Here is a 21,138-nt window from a genome sequence, read left to right as displayed (position 1 = left end):
ATATACAGAAGGAAAATGCTTTCAATTGAATGTGAGCTCATGCAAATTACGCACGAAATTCGAAAATATAATCTTTTTATTTCGTTTTATATAGTGAATTACTATTAAATTAATTATTAAATCAATCATTATTTGTGATGATAATATTAATAAACAACATTACAATGTAAATTTAATTTAAAAATTTCAATATATTTATCGAAGCGACCTCTTTAAATGTAAATTAATTTAAAAGTTGTAAAGGAATTGTCGCGGATTACATTCAATTCTTTCAACTTTATGTGACGCAACGGGAGATTATTATACATAAAAAATTTTTTTAGATGGCACAGTCGACAGGTTCACCAAAAGGTAATTTATAGTTTCAAAATGTCTTAAAATATGAAGAGATAAAAATAATCTCTTTTCTTTCCTTTAGATTTTTTCGGGATATTGACAACACAAGCCTTGTTGAAAATACTATTTTATTGTATATTAGTACTTGTTAGCTGTGCTATGTACTTGCTCGTTAGAAGAACTTTAAATCCAGAACAAGATAAACAGTCTTTAAGTTTTATAGCGATGGAAGCTTTGTTGGTTATACACGCATTAGCTGTTATAAGCATCGTCATTTACATTTTGCTGAAAAAGAAAATAGATTTAGGAGATTTGGAAGGAGGACAAGAGAAAAGTTCGCTATTGTCACCAGAAAATTTACCAAAATGTTCCGTTTACGAAACGTTTCTGGCCACGGCGAATAAACTTTAAACTGAATTGTCGTGATTTTGACATTTAATGAATTCCGGTTAACTTGTTTCTCGTTTTTAAACATTTTACAGTGAAAGATATTGACTTTTGAAAGTTTTAATTGTATTTTTTAAATATGTTTTTTCTATCATGTATTCCTGTCTTTATTAAAATTTAACATTAAAATTTTTCAAAGAAATGTTTTTTTATTTTTGTGAATATTATTTGGCAACACTGACACTTTTAAATGGATTCTTCGCGAGCGCCACGTGGTTACAAAATTTAATAAAACACGTGGTTAGAATAGTAAAGAGAAGGTACAGTTAATTATGATTATTTTAACATATTTATAAAATCTATTGCTGTATTATTTTTTCTATAAACGTTCCTCATGTTTTTCAGATGAGCACTCAAAGAGGAAATGTCAATAAATCTCGTAGTCAAAAGCATCAAAACACGACAAAATTTAAAAATAATCTTCATGGCGTTAAAAATTATAACGACACTTCTATAACTTCGGTATGTCTCAGATGTAAAGATATTATTGAATGGAAAATTAAATATAATAAATACAAACCATTATCTGTCCCTAAACGATGGTAAGTTTGAAAGATTTAATGCATTAAATATTTCATATAAATTGTCTGTAAATATTTATGTTCTAAGAGAATAGTTGGAGGGACTGTCTATAAATGTCCCTCCTCATGGGTGGAGGGGAATGATTCTTATGACGTCATGTTTAACATTTATCATTAATCAGTATAATCAGTAAATACATTTAAAACATGCTCCTTGAAAATTTAGTGTATGCATTTAAATTTAAAAGATAGCAAAAATCAAGTATATCATACCTAGTTATTATACTATAGGTGTGACCATGATGTAATCTGTTACAAAGTAACAGAAAAGTGATTAAATTGTGCAAATTATGGATCTGGTTTTAATATTGATTAATTCACCTATACTTTGCAAATTCAAGTAAAACTGTCATATTTTTCTAATCCCTACATAAACCATCAACACCTCTTCCTAATGACAGACCAGGCAAACAATGATATTACCAATATATTTTATTAAAATCCTTAATGTACAGTAGAGTATCGATTATCTGAATACCGGTTAATCGAAAGTGTTCCAGTCAGCAAATTCAAATTTCTGCTAGGGCTGTGGCATTGCAGCACTTCCCCTCCCTGCCAAACTGAACTGTAGGCCTAGTTTAATGTATTACATTATGTAAGGTATGTATTTGTAAGATGTGTGATACAAATTATATACAGTACAGTTTTGTGTTTAATATATTTTTTTGTAAATGATCAGTTATCCGAACAATCCCAGTCCCGAACTGTTTCGGATAATCGATGCTCTACTGTATGTGCATTTTGGTTTAAAGTGATTATTATAGGGGGTGTATGGGGTTCTTAGAGGGGTAGTAACTTTTGAAAGTGTCAGCCACACTGAAATAGTGGACACTGTAGATTGTTCCCCGTGAGGACCCAACTTTCACTTATGGCTCCAAATAGTTGGTAGTGCACGCCAATGGCCTCAGCTGGCGGGCTAGACTGAGGGTATCAGTAGTGTCATCTGCTACTGGTAGTTAGGGTGTACCACGGATTAGTGCATAAAGTCTGGAATGACCAGCGCAGTAGAAGAATCCACTATCAAAGATCAATGGCATGACAGCAAAATAGGTGACATACTGAGGGTACATTCTTGGAATCCAAAGTGAGATGTGGCCAGTCACTGTGGAAGAGATTGGAGCCTTACCACCATAGTAAGCCAGGGTTCTCATGGCTTACTATGAGGCTTACTATTTATTGGCAATAAAGAGACAGGGATAGGCCAAAAATGAACTGGTTCAACATCAGGAATTGTTAGAACAATGATGAGTCCTTTAACTTAGAATTAAACTTTATTCTAATCTAAGACTATACATGAACTTGTTCCAACATTCATAACTTGGTGTGCAACTGAACAACAGGTCCCTTCTTGTTTTGAGTGGTCTTGCACAGGGTGTTACCAGTCATATACAGTTTGCTACATCAACACTTGCTTTAGTTTAGTATTTCCTAACAATACTTAACATATGAAGAGTTCCACCATGATCTATCTTGTGCTCAAGAGATGCACAAGATAGATCATGGTGCGCGTGAAATGGTTATCAACCTCCTGACAGGAGAAGACACCTAAAGAAGATAATTATAGTTTCAGAAATTGCATCATTTTGGAATTTGCATCATTCTCACTGTTCATTTTTTACAAATGATTCATTAGTTCATGTTTTTATCAATCTGAAGTCAAGTAATGTTATAACATTTTTTTTAATTTTATGCTGCCATGAAGTCTTTGCTTTTAAGATCTGGTGAGTTAAATAAGGAAATTTTGCATACACATACTGTATAACTTCAATTTTTTCTTGTGGTACAGATTGAAATCTTGCACAGTACTGTATTAAGTATATATTTAAATTATAATTTTATAAAAAAATGCAATACTATTTTGCACAGTTTATTAAAAATCAGATTTTTAACATATAAGATAGGTGAAGTTGGTTTTAAATTTTATATGCTTTTTTAGGTTTTATGTTTAAATTTTGTTATATTGATTGTTTTAATATTCTGTTGGATGAAAACAAAAAATTATAAACTCATTAGATCATTGATTTTCAGTATTGAAATACTTTTATGATGGTTTCTCTTGAGAATTTAATTTTTTGTTTTGCACATTTAAATATTTTTGATCTTTTTCCCCCATCATACTATTCTTTTTTAATATTATCTGAGAATTGAATAATTAGCATCTTGTTTAACTTTTTACGAAATATTATAGATAAGTATAGTATCTCAATTCTATTTTTGTTTGCTATTGAAAAATAAACTCTTGGATTTAATACATATATTTGTTGAATAATCCAATATAGCTACAGTTTATTCAGATTGTTTTTAATTTGGTGGCTTAGGCAGATAAAATCTCAGTATCAGGTTCTAACACTACTTAGAATTTTATTTACATTACTCCAAGAACAATTATTTCCTACAAGGATATGGTTTAGGCAGGACAAGCAGTAAAAGATGGAAACTGAAACTCTTCTGTATAAATTATCAAATAATTATTTATAAAGATGTAATAAGCTAGTAATGCCAAATAATAATTTGTCATTAGACACAAAACTTTTGTTAGAATTATGAAATGAGAGAACATTACATTATTTATATCATTTCTCACAAGTATGATCAAGGACAGATTGATAGTAACTAAATGTTAGAGACTGATAGTTATAAATAAACTGACTATGATCAGTTATTAGAAGCAGATTTTTAAGGGCTAAATAATTGGAGCAAGGATTTTGATACTTTTTTAAGATCAAATGAAAGCAGAATTTCTGTGTTTCCTCTCAACAAAGAGATTGTTAATTGCTCATTTTTATGAAGAAATGAGAATGACATAATTTTGCAGAGAGAGAACATTTCACCTTTTGTTGCATGGATATCAGACTTAGAAATACAGAAAAAGCAATTAAATTAATAAATACAATTATATTTAGTTTATTTAAATGTTGAAATACAGGTATACCTCGACTTATGTCGTTTTGAGTTACGTCGTTCCCGATTATACGTCATTTGTCAAAAAAGTATATGGAAAAATAAAAATCAAGTTTAAGTCATTTTATTCGACTTTACGTCTATCCGCCACAAATATTGAAGTTGTAATATCACTAGAAAAATGTTTAAAGCACATAAAATTATATTAAAATATATACATTTACAAGTATGTAATGTATGTACAGTACATGCATTCGTAAATTTAGATTACTTTTTTCTGTACTATATTAAAAACTAAAATTTATTTGTTTGTAAGCTTAAAATAGATCCTTATTAACCATATATTATTAAAAATGCATTAATAAATAAAATACAGAACCGGAATTGGCAATTTACAGTTTAGCCTAGTGACAAGTAGATTTGGAGTCAAGTAAATTCGACTTATGTTGTTTTTCGACTTAAGTCGTTCTCCTGGAACCAATTACCGACGTAAGGCGAGGTATACCTGTATATATATTTTTTTGTAATTTTTATGAATGTTTATCTATTTTATTTATTTATGTATTTATTTATTTTACAATGAATTTTTGAAATGCCATCAGGCAGTTGATTTCCACCCCCAGTACATAACATGCCCAAAAGAAGTTTAAAAAGTATAAAAAGACAATGGGCTTATCTGCTTATAATGAGCAAATTTTTCATGGAGTAGACATTCCATCAGGCCTATGTTATCAGTTATTTGATAAAAATAAGATCTATGTGACAATGACAAACAAAAATGAGGAGTATATATACATATAGTGTTATGGGTGTTTCTTCTGGGGATTCTTAGATTTAGCAAAAGTTGTGGAATTAGACCATTAAAATATTTAAAAAAGAGAATTTAATTGAAATATTTACTTATTTCGAAGAAATCTGGAAGTCCTAGTCTTACTCTAGTGACATTTGGGTTATTGGTTTGTGGTAGATTACTAAAATAAAAGTAAGTAAAGTTTATTGAATTCCCTCAAAATTTTAGCAAGTAAAGAGGGGGCACCCATGGATTAAATGGGAATGCAGTAGTCCACATTGGATTGAAAATTGGCAAAAAATATGGACTGTATATGGCTTTTAAAAATTAATTTAGTGTCAAAAATAATTCCGAGATTGTTTTGTGTGTTGACATATTGCAATGCACGAGTGTTTATAAAAAGGGGTGATAGGAATGTATTCTTGAGTAAAGAAAAACATTATTACAGATTTTCATACATTAATTCTAAGATTAACTTTACTAAAGACAGAGGATAAGTGGTGAAAATCAAATTGGAGAGCAGTGGGATCATGATTTAACAACTTTATATTGTCTGCTTAGGTGATAACAAAAGAATTTAAATTAATAAACAATTTTTTAATATATATAAAAAAGAAAAGGCCACTTAGAATTGATCCTTGTTGAATACCAGTTAAAAGCAAAAAATCAAGAAAATTAAAATCTTCTAATTTGATCTTGTATAGACAAGCTAAAAAATAGTTATTCAGCTAGAAGTGAAGAGCTGGGTTAATATTGAAATAGTCACATGGTGTATCTAAAAGTATATTTGGAAATATGGAATCGAAGGCTTGACTTATGTCGATGTAAGTAAGTTGAATGTTTTTTTTTTATTTTTTTTTTTCAAAATTATTCTGGATTATAAATGTTGTATCAAGTAAGTTCATAGTAGTTGCTTGATTGTGCAGTCTACAGTGTTGAATAGGTGAGAGTTTAGAAGTTATTGGAACATAAATTTTATTGAAGAGACATATTTTGAAAATCTTAAGCATTGCAACAGATAAAGAAATGGGTCGGAAAGATTTTTTTGTCTTTTTTTAGTATTGCTATAATGGTAGAGGAATACCATTGTTTAAAAATAAAACTATATTGGAGTAATTTAGAAAAATTTCTTTATAAAATTGTGTCAGTAATTGGTTTTAGTTTTATATAGAAAATTGAGAGACTAGAGTCAGGACTGAAATTGGAGAGCTTCAACTTATCTATGGCAACCTTTGCTTCTGAAAAAGAAAAACTGTATTGATAGGTATAGTTGTATGGCATCTTCTTCTTTATGTGTCTTCTCCTGTCAGGAGGTTGACAACCATTTCATGCCACCATGATCTATCTTGTGCTTCTCTTGAGCACTCTTCATACGTTAAGTATGTCCAATTCCTGATGTTGCTGAACCAGTTCTTTCTTGGCCTACCCCTACCTCTTTGCCCTTCAATCGTTCCCTCTAGTAATAGTTTTTGTAGGCTGTTGTGTCGCATAACATGCCCCAGATACCTCACAATTCTTTTCCTTACTACTTCTAATAAGGTCCTTTTCTGGTTTGCAATTGCCAGGATATCTTCATTTGTTCTTCTTGCCTTCCAAGAAACTCTCAGCATTCTCCGAATCATCCACATTTCAAATGCCTTTAATTTCTTTTCATTACTTGCATTCATTGTCCAACACTCTGCTCCATAAAGCAGGGTTGACCAAACATAACATTTTGCCAACCTAATTCTTGTTTTTATACTAATTTCCCTTGAAGTCAGCATTTGTTTCATGTTTGTGAATGCAGTACTTGCAATTCGAATTAGTTGTATGGCATAAGCGGAAAATAATCTGACTCAGGTATAATTCGGAAAAATTTTGCTTTAATAGACATTGAGTATCATGTCATTAGAAAAGGAAGTTGATTTATTTTGAGTTCTTTTAGAAAATTTAGGGATGAACCCCAAAACATACGGGGGTTGGAAGCAAATGTGTTTACAATATTATTAAAGTTTTGAAATGATGTGTTGCATTGTTTGTAGTATTATTTTTGTAAGATATGATGAATATAGAGGTTATGTGGATTTCCACTGCATTTCCATGTGGTCCATCACTTTCTAATAATATTTCTTAATTTTTTTAAATAGTGAGAGAACCATTTATATGAGGAATATCAACTTTTTGATATTGTAAAAACACAATGATAGTAGAATAAAGAAACATTAAATCTACAATGGTTTGAGGAGGTAATATAGGAGATTCCATGAAAATGTAATTAATGGAACAAATGTGTTTAATGACCTGTTTAAAATTAAAATGATGCCATACAGGAATTCTCATAAATTGGTGTGAGTATTTAATTTTAATACAATCTAAAACGTCAAGATAACTTGCACAGTGATCATATATAAACCCTTCCATTGGGTAAGCGTTGCGTTTACAATTTATGAAAAAGGCTAAAAAAGGATCATGACATGTTGGGTAATAAATACTTCCAGTAGAATCAAAAAAATAATAAATTTTACTAATAATACAGTTTTCACAGGGATCTAATGATAAGAAATTGGACACGATGGATGACCGAGAAATATTACGTAGACATTAAAATCTCCACATAGAATTAATTTAAACTGAAGCATAATTCATTGTTTTCAGGAAGTGGTGTATTATTTGAAATATGCATTCTCTTTTAGGGTGAGGGGTATAAATGGAAATTATAATAAGATTAAATTTAGGGATTTTAACTATCAAGATGGAATCAAGGTATTCAAATATTTTTATTATTTGGGTCAAAGGATGGAAAATCATTAAGATAATGCCATCTCATTGGTTTTCATGGCAAAGCAAAAGATCTAAATCGTGTGTCTGTGGGGTAATTCAGCTTTTGGTGAGTATGTATAAGTTGTAAAACTCACTCAGAATAGTTGGAACCAGAGGTACTTGTTTTTGATAGATCTAACATTTTGCATGAAAATCCTGAAAGAATTAAGATGTAATGACATTTGTAACTTTCTTAAGTTTTATAACCTTGATGACCTTTAATAAATAATGAAAACAATAGATTTTTAATAGAAATTAAAACTTGTGTTGTTATTTGATATTGATAAAGTAGAATTAATTATAATGTTGATTTATCTTAACATGTTTATAGAAATATGTACAGATTAACTGTGCAATTGATTTTCAATGATATTAAATATGTTAATTTATTAAATTTATTGATTTCCAATGATTTAAATTTGTTAATTAATATGTTTTTTTTTTTAATCAAAAATGTCCATATTCACAGCCAAGACTCAAAACTTAGAGTTAATAAGTGTTCAATACCAACATACCAGAAATATAACAAATGGTGATTAGTAAAGTTCTAACTGTAACATTTGATTCTTGGTTTTAAATACAGACATAAGTGAATGCTAAAACTTGATTATAAATTTATTGAATCTAAAATTAAAACATTATAACAAGTTAAAAAATTTATTATTATTAATAATGAATCAATCCAGGTTTAAAATAATCATAATAATAATAATAATAGCAAGAAAATAGTTTAATTTTGTCTAGTCTATATACTTAAAATTTGTAATAAATCATGTTAATATTGCATGTAATAAGTGTGCATCTTGAACATTCTAATTGTTATAATTATATTTTTATAGTACAATATGCAACCAGAAAACTGTAACACAAGCTTATCATATATTGTGCAAGTCATGTGTTATTTCAACTGGTCATTGCGCAAAGTGTGGTAAAGAAGAATTTGCTATAAAGTAAGTGAAATAACACTAAAATTAAAAATATTATTATTATTAAAAATGCTCATATGAAATCTTTACTGTTATCATTTCAAAACATGAATTTTTTTAAAAATTTCAATTAATGTATATTTTTGAATATATCTGTTCTTTGAACTATAAAACTATTATTTAATAAATTATTATGTATATTTTTAATTTTAAATACGTTATAATTAAAAATAAACTAAAAATATATTAACATTGTGATGTCTTTGTACAGATATTTATTTAAGACATGTTTTCTTAAGATAATTAAACATATAAAAATAATTAGCCTGTATATATTCTATAATTATAATGTGCAATTACACAATTAAGATATATGAATTTTCAGTATTAAAAAATTACTATTTATATACATAATACCATTCAATATAATAATATTGAATCTTGTTATTTATTGATGCTGTTATAGCAATATTTATTTATATTAATAATATTCTTTGTAAAAAGAATTATTTCTAAATTATTATTATTGTGTATTTAAGAATTAGTGTCTTATTTCTTAATTATATTCTATATCTATTGCAAAACACTAGTGTATAATAGTGAAAGTAATTTGTAAAATAAATAAATAAAACCTACTTACTCAAGCCTCTAACCCAGGGGTTGCCAACAGATTTTGCCCCTGGGCCAATTGGAAAAACATTTTCCAAACACCTTCCATGTCCTTCCTCAGGTAAAACAGCTGGATTCCTTATTCTAAAACACCGTTACACAATTTTAAAAAGAACAAAATTTGAATGATGATTCGATTGTGCGATGTCCACTGTGCATGCATTGTATCTGTCGTGTCCCCATCATTACTCTTCTCATATGTATGTGAGAAGAGTAAATGTGATTCTGATCGATTGTGGTTCATTAGGGTTCTTTTGTGGCGGTCCAAGATTTTCAGAATAAGATTGTGGTAGCCGCCACAAAAGAACACTAATGAACCACAACACACAGATGCAACATGGAGGCAATGACATGGAGTCAACCAAGATATAGATGTAGAAAGAATATCGATTACATACAACCCTGCCTTCAGATCCATTTACACATCTATTGCCAAAAAATGTAAGATCAACATTGCATACAGGAGAACCCCAACTGTATTTGACATGTTACATAATGGAAAGGACCCATCTGACCTGAGTAATTGCCAGGCATATACCGAATCCCTGTGAGAGATGAGAGATTCAGTAGGGATTTGATCTACATAGGATCAATGAAATGCTCGATGAGGATCAGAATTAAGGAACACAAAGCAGATATACAGTATAACAGAGCCACCACGTCACTCGTGATTTATGTGTCAGAACTGAATATCACTGTAGACTTCGCAGGGGCATCGTTAATAGTCAAAACAACACGCATGGACCACCTCAAATGGCTAGAAGTGATGGAAATATATAAGGCGCACACTACATCTACATGCATTAACTCCCAGGAAGAAATGGCTCTTTCGATAGCTTGGCAAGCCTTATTACATAATGATTACTAGGGATTTAGTTGGTGTAGGAGGATGCATGAGGACATGTAACGGTCATAGTAAAAATAGTGCATCATATACGTATCAGAAGAGTAAATGCAGTAACGGTCATAGTAAAAATAGTGCATCATATACGTATCAGAAGAGTAAATGCNAAACCTACAGTATTACAAAAAGATAATTTGGTAAAAACTTATTAAAACTAAAAATTAAGTTCATAATTTTTTTTTATCAGACCAGAATTATCACAGTCAGAAAAAGATGCAGAAGGAATTGCTTTTGACACTGAATTGAATTTATTACCAGAAAGAAAAAGAAGTAAGTAAAATGAATAATTTATGTTTCTTATTGGAATTTATTGTGTCAAAAACAGATAGAAAAGTTTTAGTTAATATTGATCATTATTAAAGACTGGTTTTATGCATTTAAAATTGCAATATATGCATGTAAAAATGCCAGATATATTGCTGCTTTGCTTTAATGTGGCACAACTAAAAAAGCTGATTTTGCTTTTTATGCATAAACTTAGGTAAAGGACTTTTACTATGTAAAATGGCATATTTCTATATCTATATCTATTGGATTCTCATCAGAGATAATGTGTATGTCACTGTTAATCAATTAGAATTTTTAAATGCTCGTATCAGAAGAGTAAATGCGATTCTGAATGATGGGGACACAACAGATACAACGCATGCGCAGTGGACATCACACAATCGATTCATTGTTCGAATTTTGTCCTTTTTAAAATTGTGTAACAGTGTTTTAGAATAAGGAATCCAGCCGTTTTATCTGAGGAACAACATGGAAGGTGTTTGGAAAATGTTTGTTTCTTTAAAGTTGTTTATTTTATTGTATTTCTTCACACCGGTTAGAGGCTTGAGTAAGTAGGTTTTATTTATTTTACACATCCTGGTGTGCATGAAGAACTTATAATTTGTTGTAAGTATCCTTTCCTGTATAATTGTTGTTATTTCTTTCTTTCTCACTTTACTGTATATAAATAAGCTTGTTATTATTATATCAAGTTGAACAGTTTCATATAATAATTCCTCTTTTTAATTTCTAATTTGCATTCTTAATTTAAATTGTCAAATGTAAGTGTTCTATAAGCTACGTTTTCAGATGTATGTTATTTTCATTTTTGACTATTAAATGTAAGCTTATTTCCAAGTAAAATATACATAGATAAATATAATAAAAAGGAATAAAGATACTTAAAATGGCAAATATTTTTATGGACTTTTTAATTATTTTGTTTTATTAATAAAAAGTTTTATTTTGTATATAATGTAGTTATACATTCATTTGGAGAAACCCATCATGTAAAAATTATGTTGTTTTTGCAATTAATAGTCTATTTTCCTTTTGTTAATACAATCTAAAATCTTCTAAGTTTACGAACAAATGTAAGGTTGCTGACCCAGTGGAGATAGGGGACTTGAAAACCCACTCCTCAGCACCAATGTAAGGTTGCTGTCTTTTAGGCGGGATCAGTTAATCCCACTTCAGGATGAACCTAAGGGAAGGTTGCAGGTGGGCTGTGGCAGGGGAGGAAAATGATGACAAGTGTTTTACAAAAGAAAAAGCCGTTTATTTGGTAACACTTATGCTTACATCAATAATCGACAGATTCTCTTCTTTATAGTCCTTTGGAGTGGAGAGAACTTGGTCATAGCTTCACGGTGGATGAGATGGGATTGCTGGGCGAAGTGCATGATTGATGAGATGATGCTGTGGCGTCCTAGGTGATAGTGCAACACAACTTAATAGTCACTACTTTTGGCTTAATCCAGAGGAGACTGTCCTTTGACCTAAAATTTCAAATTTTTTTTATAGTTTTTTCCCCCCACTATTTATATTTCTGATTGGCCTCTTGTCCCATTTCTCACTTCCCGATTGGCCTTTTTTTTTTCCAGACAAAAACTGAGACTAACTCAGGTCATGGGAAAGGTCTGATTCAAGGAGTCTATTAGACACCTTTTTGTTGATCGTGCTCGGAGATTGTTGACAAAACCACAAGACTTGCACTCATAATTTAGCATGTTATTTATGATTTTTGTCATCTTGGAACTTTAACGATCATACACGATGTTTTTCTATTCATTAAATCTTCCCCCGTTTTTGAAATTGTTTTCCTAGATTGACTATTTGAGCACTTGAGTCAGAGTTCTACCTTTTGGTTTGACATTGACAGATCATTTAACATGTGTTGGAGTCATCCTGGGGACTCGTTTACATTTTGTGCCTTGTTGTTTAGATATAGGGGTTTTTTCCCTCTCTTATATAATGTATTGTTATAATTTAAATATAAGAATTTCGTGATTTACGCAATTTCGGACCTTGTCCNTAACGGACCACTGCACAGGTTGGTCCCTAGAGTGGACCACTACTATAGATAATTTCACTGTAAAAATGGTTACCTGTCGAGTATAAGACGCACCATGATTTTGAGCCCCAAAAAGTAGTAAAAAAAGTGCGACTTATACTCGTCAAAATACGGTAATTTGTAGAAATATTAGCAACTCTTTTTGAATTTCTTGAAATCTCTAGTCTTCTCAATTCTTCAATCTCTACTTTCTCATAAAAAGTGATCTATCATGCTTGACAGGAGAATTTCTAGTTTTTATTTTATTTGGTCAATTTTGCTGGCCCTAGCAATCTGCCTCCCTTGCCAAATATCGGTATCCCTAGGTGATCACATAGATTTACCATTAGGCAAATCTATGTGATCACCTAGGGATACCGATCTTNACAACGCCTACTATTTTTGTCTGCTCCAGGTGAAATTTTGTTCTGTTCTTAGTTACAACAGGTAGTATAAACTGCTTAATTTGTAGAAATATTAGCAACTCTTTTTGAATTTCTTGAAATCTCTACTCTTCTCAATTCTTCAATCTCTACTTTCTCATAAAAAGTGTTCTAACATGCTTGACAGGAGAATTTCTAGTTTTTATTTTATTTGGCCAATTTTGCTGGCCCTAGCAATCTGCCTCCCTTGCCCACTCCTGTATCAGTCCTAGCCTACAATAAAATTTGTAGTTTGAAGTGCATACATACTTTACTACTGTCTGCAAGCAATACTTACTGATATCTATTAATATTACATCACACTTTTTAGGTGAGAAAGTACTGGTTGATTACATAGATTTACCATTAGGCAAATCTATGTGATCACCTAGGGGTACCAATCTTTTCAATTTTTTAAATTTTAGCAAAATACTGTTTAAATTAATATTAAATAAAACTTTCCAGTACAACTTATAAATACAATTTTTCAACTTACCCAAACGAGTTCATCAACAACAAACATTAAATCAACAAAAAGCTTATTCACTCTCACACACGATTTTACTTTTAATTAAATTTTAAATATATACAGACCATAAAATAANAACATATGATTCTACATCGACCGCATGCTCCGCATTAAATTATGAGTTTGTTTTAACTATATACTTCCAAGCTGAAGGCAAGATTGTGACATCCTTATAGTTCAAACATTTTCCAGCCATGAAATTGTAGTTCACTTCACGCCAGCATTTAGAAATTAAAAATGTGACACTTCCGTGTTGCGGCGTTATTGACAGCGATTTGTTAAATTTCAGACGTGGGAGCATGTCTGAAATTTAACAAATCGCTGTCAATAACGCTGCAATAGGGAAGTGTCACATTTTTAATTTTCCAGCCAGGCTAGACTTATATATTTTGCACTTTTCTAACATTAACATAAGAGTTGGTGAATGTATTGGTGCCACGATTCTGGCTTCTGCCCATTCAACCATTGACCCATCCATTTGTGCCACCTTTAATAACGCTGTTGAATAGTGTCTTTTATTTATATCATACTTGTCATACTTATGCTCCTTGATTCTTTTGTTTAGGTTCCTGGTTGTGACACCCACATACTCCTTGTTGATATCTAGGCGTATACATGATACCGTACAAGAATGACCAACTACGTATCAACAAGGANGTCTTTTTTTTATGTCATACTTATGCTCCTTGATTCTTTTGTTTAGGTTCCTGGTTGTGACACCCACATACTCCTTGTTGATATCTAGGCGTATACATGATACCGTACAAGAATGACCAACTAGGTATCAACAAGGAGTATGTGGGTGTCACAACCAGGAACCTAAACAAAAGAATCAAGGAGCATAAGTATGACATAAATAAAAGACACTATTCAACAGCATTATTAAATACATTTAATACATAATAATAATAATTACTTTAATAATAAGCATTATTAAAGGTGGCACAAATGGATGGGTCAATGGTTGAATGGGCAGAAGCCAGAATCATGGCACCAATACATTCACCAACTCTTACGTTAATGTTAGAAAAGTGCGAAATATATAAGTCTAGCCTGGCTGGAAAATGTTTGAACTATAAGGATGTCACATTCTTGCCTTCAGCTTGGAAGTATATAGTTAAAAAGAACTCATAATTTAATGCAGAGCATGTTGTGAAGGTCTGAAACCCTTTTTTCTGTTTTAAAACAGAGCCTCTCTGCGGTCAATGACCTAGACGCTCTCCTCGAATAAGAAAAAAAAAGGGAAAGTTAAAATATCAATAAACGAAATCTCCTCCATTTGTTTAAAGGTAATTCTATAGATGTTAATATCAACAAGAAGGGAATAAGAGATGTTTCTTATCACCTCTTTGGTTGCACGTAATACGTAGTTATTGCAATAAATTGCCTCATTCCTAGTCAAATGCAATGTTTGATATAAACAATATCTAGATAGTTGACCAGGTTAAAGAAATTATTGTCAGCTGAATGTTAATTTATGGATGAGAGTCATCAAACCTATAGGAATTTATATCATAAAATCATATCTTCTTGACACCAATATCAATAAATTAAACAAACTTCTCTGTGTCAGTTGTTCGTACTAGCTAGATCCAAACATCAACATACTAACAGGTGTGTGGATAAATCATTAGTAATGTCATAGTTCTCACCCTCTCAAATTTGGTATAAAGAGGGCTCCCAGCCAGTTATCGGGGTGGCCTTCAAGATAGCAAGAAGCAACGGATTAACTGCCTTCAACGCTGACCGCCAATGATGGACGACAAAGCTAACTTTTACTGTCTACCACTTAGTAAGTAGAACTCTCTTTTTTCTCTCAGGTGGACTAGGGCTAATTCCGAAATTAGATAGTATTAAGGATCAGAGAATATCCTCTGTCAGAAATAAGCGAGATGTAATCCAGATAACCACCTATTGGAATTTTGGTTTGATATTATTATTATTGTTCTTATTATTATTTGTAACCTTTTTATATTGCATTTGTTAATTAAATATATATATATATATATATTCTTAAACATGTGTGTTTACTCGTACTCGGTCAATTCCTTATCGACTTATCTGCGACCTCCCACTCGATTTTCGCCCTCCTAAATTGACATCCACTGACCCTGTGAGCAGGACTCACCTCCCCGAAAATGGTTTAGGCTTAGATGCTTAAACCCCGATTTTCACAATATGGTCGATGTAGAATCATATGTTATTATATTTATATTTGTATTTATTTTATGTATGTATTTTATTGTAATTTATTTCACTGTGTTTATCTTGTTTAATTCTAATTGGACGGTTTCTATTTTGTATATTTTTGAATTTAATTTGCATAGTGATTCGATAAGAATAGTAGCAAAAGAACTGTTGTAAATGTTAAATTAACATCAATAACCTGAAGATGACCCCTTGAGTGGATTGAAAACATTTGTTCATTGTAATAAACAAAAACATCTCAGTAACAATGTCTGTTTGATATACAATAATATTTCATTTAGGACATACATAGTCAAGTTAATTATGAATCAAATTACATGCTTAGTAAAATGTTATAACTTCCTATGCTATTTAATCAATTGTTATTGAATTTATTTCTATATACAATTATTTAGATGTTTGAGGATGACTCAGTTAACTTAGTTTCTTTCATCCTTTATTTTGTCACTTGTCTAAAGTAGTTTATATTTTTGTTTATAACCCTGTACCAGCAGCACCCACAGACTATTAAAAAAAGGCTGGCATAAGCTATAAAAAAGAACATATATATATATACAGAGGTATCTCTTGATTGTACTGTGTACAGTGATACCTCGACTTATGCTACCCCGACTTATGCGAACCCTGAGTTACGCGATTTTCAAATCTCGTCGATTTGTCTTTTGTTTGAATGCCACGTAACTCTTGATTACTCACTCCCCCCACACTATTGTTCAGCTTACATGTTCAGATGTGTCGCGCGGAATTGACACATAACTACAATTTATTTCGTGTTATTTATTTCTGTGTTTGTTATTTCTACGGAGACTTGAGAGACTCTATGTGGTGATTTCTTGTAACCGTGAACGAATCAAAAGACGAGATAAGATTAACGAGAACATTTATTAGCTTACATACATCCGACTTGGATTTTACACAAATTGCGAAATTATACCCTGACTTACGCGAATTTGACTTACGTGGTTGTCGCTCGGTCGCACCTATCGCGTAAGTTCGGGGTATTACTGTATATCAAAATTGCATTAATGAAATACAGGGGTACCTCAGTACTCAACCGAACAATCATTACCCTAAAATTTCTGAAATCTGCTTATATAATAGTAAGTAACACCAACAAAACCTTCAAAATATACCAGCAAATATAATTTAATTTAATAGGCATATAAATCAGGCTCTTATTCATTATGTAGATAAATAATTTCAACCAGTAACTAATGATGGGATTTATAAAATTTATTTTTTATACTACTGAAACTCATTAAATCAAAGTTTAGGGAGTAAAAAGTTCCAACTTTCAGTTAAAATGTTTTGAGTTAGTGAGTTTAATACCTGATTTTCTCAAATTTTTCTGTGATCTAAATTTCCTTTTGTTAAACTGTTTATCATGAATCTATTCACAGAATGATTACAAATTGTATATAGTTTATTGTTTTAGCACTTTTGAGTGCATTGTTCAGTTGCACCCTTATGTCCCAATCAGAACACTGGTAACATATTGTTTCAAAAAGATATTGACATGAGATTGTAATAGTATGTTGTTGTTTGGAATGGTTTGTTTATCTTAACTGCCTACATTCACATAGAATGTAAGAGAAAATTACCACAAACCTATTAATTAATTAATGGGTGGAATACACAGGAAAAATGGGTTAGAGTTAAAAGTACTGATAGCTTTGACTTAATGAGACTATTATATGAAAAACCCAATACACTGTATCTATCACCTGTAAACGTGAGATTGACCAAAGTTGCCTTAATTTGTTTGAGATGAAATCAGCCAAAGGCAAAGTTGTTTTGACTGTTTTGCTTTACAAATTCCTTATCTTTAAAGTCTAGCCTTACTAGTATAAACAATTTCATATCTTGGTATATATAAAGAAATATTCAGAGTTTAAAGAATTAATACAGTTTGACTTAACAAGATTTTACTGTATTTTTATTTGCAACAGTTATCTGTTTAAAATAATTTCTGCATATAAGAAGGAGTGTTAATCATATTACATTAAGATTAAATAATTCCAAATCAAACTTTATAAATATACATAGTAATTGTAAAGTATCCCTATTCACTACTTTCTGGAGAAGTGTAGCAGACCAAACTTAAATTTTGTATGTTAATGTTTCTGGACATGAAAAAGAGATTTCCACGAGAAGAAAAAATTAGCTTCAAAACTTATTGCTATGAGATGTGTTTTGAAGCAAAGCAGTAAAAAAAAAAACACTTTGCAACTTAAAAATTTTTAAGAAATTGAAACAGAGATCAATATACAGCAAGAAGAAACTATAAAATATTTTCAACAATGCTTTAATTCATTATACAAATGTTTTCACCTTAGTCTGCCTGTTTCAAGTCTTGCATATGTGGTCTACGTAAATTGACATTCATTTTATAGCATACAAAGATGTTTCAAATCATAAATTATACAAATTTAACATTTACAAGAATATTTTTTAAAATTTACATCATGAGTTGTCATATATACACATTATATTTTTTAAAATTTTAATTAATTTTTAACAATTTTAATATACACCATTTATAATATAGATGATATAAAGTAACCAAAATTACTGTACTGTCCCAGTTGGTTGTAACTTCTCCATGGTTTATAAATGACGGCTCTCAATGCTGCAGATATAATTTGGCAGTTCAAAATTAATGCACTCTCCTTTAATAGATACTTTGAAAATTTCCAGGCATTCTAAAGTTCTGATATAATCTTTTCCACAATTTCTTATGGCATCGTAACTTTCAAAACAAACACACTTGCAACATTGGCATTGTTTCCATTAAACATCTTTACAAAAAAAGGCATACTGAGGCACAGTCATGACCATTCCTGTCGATCTGCAGTAATACAAATGATATATCACATGCTGTAGGCAGTTCTGTATCCAGAATTGTCTAGAGACTTGTGTATTAAGCATACGTTTTGTATTTTTTCCCCCCTTTGCAGCACCACAATCAAACTCCTCATCACTGTGGACAATGGTGAATTTGAAACTAAATTTTTTTTTGTGGAAATCTCTTCTGCATGTCCAGAAATGTCAACATACAAATTTTGGTAGGATTTGGACTACATATCCTTCCAGACAGTGTTTAATAAGAGTACTTTAATTTTCCAGTATATTTAATTTAATTCACCCAGTATAAGCTTTAGTTTTACTTAAATATTAATTAAAAAATGTGTTTGTATATAGTATTCATTTAAATTAAATAATCTTACTGTAAATTTGTTTATCTTATAATATAATCGAGATGGGTTGATGATAATAATAATTATAATAATAATAATAGTAATAAGTTCAGAGCCTAAATTGTTAGGAGTTGAAAGTTGAAATTTGGTACACAGTTAGAGTATGCCATGAAAATATACACTGAGAAGGGATTTTTGGAAATTCCCACATGGGAAGAGGGAGGAGTAATCGAAAGAGGGAATTTGTGGCTAATAAGGATGAAAGTGCAACAAAGAATCGATAAAGGATAATATTAGCAGTGAAAATGGATGCAATTAGAAAGTTTGACAAATATTTTTAGAGGAGGTTAAGGATTAATAAGGATAAGGATCATAACTTGCCAGTTTATGAACGATATAATAATAGATTGTGAAATTTGTCACAATCTATTATTACTTTTCTCTGTTTATAAAGATTATACGTGGTACTTTTATTGTCTGGAAAGTAACTGTGATATTACGTGAGACCCAAATCGTTGCTTTTATTTAAGTTGGTTTTTATCACGTTCTCAAACCTTGAAATTTATCCATTCCTGATGAAGATAGGTACGTTTACAAAATTTCCGACTTTTAACTCCAATGACAATAGACTTTAATGACGTTTTAGGGAGTGCCCATCCCATCGTTTTCACCTCGAAACTCAATAAATATAACCAAATGTAGAATTTAATCCTACATGTGTGTATGGGAATTCAAAGTTAAGAAAGCTTGTTTCTTACTCTTGTTTGAATCGGAAAGATCTGCCCGCAGGGTCCCGAGGATGGGATTTTAATAGTATTTGATTTGGGTACCGGAAGTTCGTAGGATCTTCCTGTCGATTTTTCCTGACACCAGTCTAATTAGATCTTTAAGCACGCAAATAAATAAATTTATATAGTTTTATGAGAGAGAGGGATCGTATAAGACTTTGGTTCAATAACCATTTAACGGAATAAAACAAAATTTAATGAGAACAAAATAAATTAAAAATGTAGATACACAGAAAGATTCTAAACCTCTATCTGATCGTGTGAGAGAGAGATTTTACAACTGAGACATATTACCTCGACTGAAGATCTTTACGGATGTCTTCTAATAGCAAAGTTCGCTGGACGGGAATCGAGGAGAAGGAGACTGAGTGAAGGAGCTGAACTCTCGTGAACACAAGAAAATTTTCAAGAACTCCTGCTAATATGGCATGTTCGTTTCGCGCTGAACTGCCTCGAATAGCGGGAAATTGCCTCTTTTATCGTCAGTCTCGTCCAATAGAAATTCTGGATTTACGTCCGCTGACGGGATGTACAGAGGAATTAGATATCCAGATGTTCGTGAAGATTAGAGATAAACTCTTGCGAAAAGAAGTTTGATTTCCCCTTTCGGCACAAAAGCGATAGACGTGTCTTCCGTTAATGAAAACAACATGTAGCAGATAGATGTATTTTCTCATGTTAATTCAATAAATATTTTAAGGGAGAATAATTTTTCTACATAAGGAAACAGTATTTCATTGTTTTCTCCATCAAAAGGTGAAGGAGATGGTTGGGATTAATATCCAGATTAGGGCCGTTTTCTAGATCGATTTATTAAACTCTACATTTAATTATTTAATTTGATAACTTTCGTTTCGATTCCACGTGTATAATGCACAATAATGATGTATATGGTAAAGTGGCTCTATTCCATCAATCCTCATCCAATTCTCAAAAATCATGACCAATAAAGTACTTATTTTTATTTTTTAAATATAGACCTATTAAAATTATTTACTTACTAAACTTATAAATACTACTATTTTTAATATTCTTTTGATTGATTTGAAATGTGTGTATCGTAATATAGTGTATATAATACTAAAGAATACCCAAATTTTTCTTGTACAATATACAATCAAAAAAAACAATACCTCATAAAATTTCTTCCCTGTTTAAAATCTTTCATTCTTCTCATTAAAAAGGAAAGGTAATTGCTCGGACATCGATTTTGTTTGTTCCGAACACAGAGATCTTCATAGCGTAAGAAACTATTATTCCAAAATACGCTAACATTTCGAACAATTTTATCCAGTTTCAGCAAATCTAATACAGCATTATC

At 30.9% G+C, this 21,138-nt stretch overlaps 2 protein-coding genes across 2 annotated transcripts; both read left to right on the top strand.

Annotated features, from left to right (window-relative positions):
- Positions 1-234: 234 nt before the first annotated feature.
- LOC111638641 lies at positions 235-891 on the top strand. The gene is made up of 2 exons (XM_023384388.1): positions 235-351; positions 419-891. Exons 1-2 carry the CDS (start codon positions 324-326, stop codon positions 745-747), a joined length of 357 nt encoding a protein of 118 aa, XP_023240156.1. The 5' UTR covers positions 235-323; the 3' UTR covers positions 748-891.
- Positions 892-964: 73 nt separating this feature from the next.
- Positions 965-12,029, top strand: LOC111638647 (uncharacterized protein C9orf85 homolog). Its single transcript, XM_023384394.1, has 5 exons — positions 965-1,043; positions 1,129-1,325; positions 8,694-8,804; positions 10,541-10,620; positions 11,938-12,029. Exons 2-5 carry the CDS (start codon positions 1,129-1,131, stop codon positions 12,027-12,029), a joined length of 480 nt encoding a protein of 159 aa, XP_023240162.1. The 5' UTR covers positions 965-1,043.
- Positions 12,030-21,138: the final 9,109 nt, after the last annotated feature.

Source organism: Centruroides sculpturatus, unplaced genomic scaffold (genome assembly GCF_000671375.1).
Source record: "Centruroides sculpturatus isolate CEXI.00-Female unplaced genomic scaffold, Cexi_2.0 scaffold854, whole genome shotgun sequence".
Lineage (NCBI taxonomy): Eukaryota > Metazoa > Arthropoda > Arachnida > Scorpiones > Buthidae > Centruroides > Centruroides sculpturatus.
The sequence above is the reverse complement of the archived record's forward strand: the minus strand, read 5'-3'. Positions and strand labels throughout refer to the sequence as shown.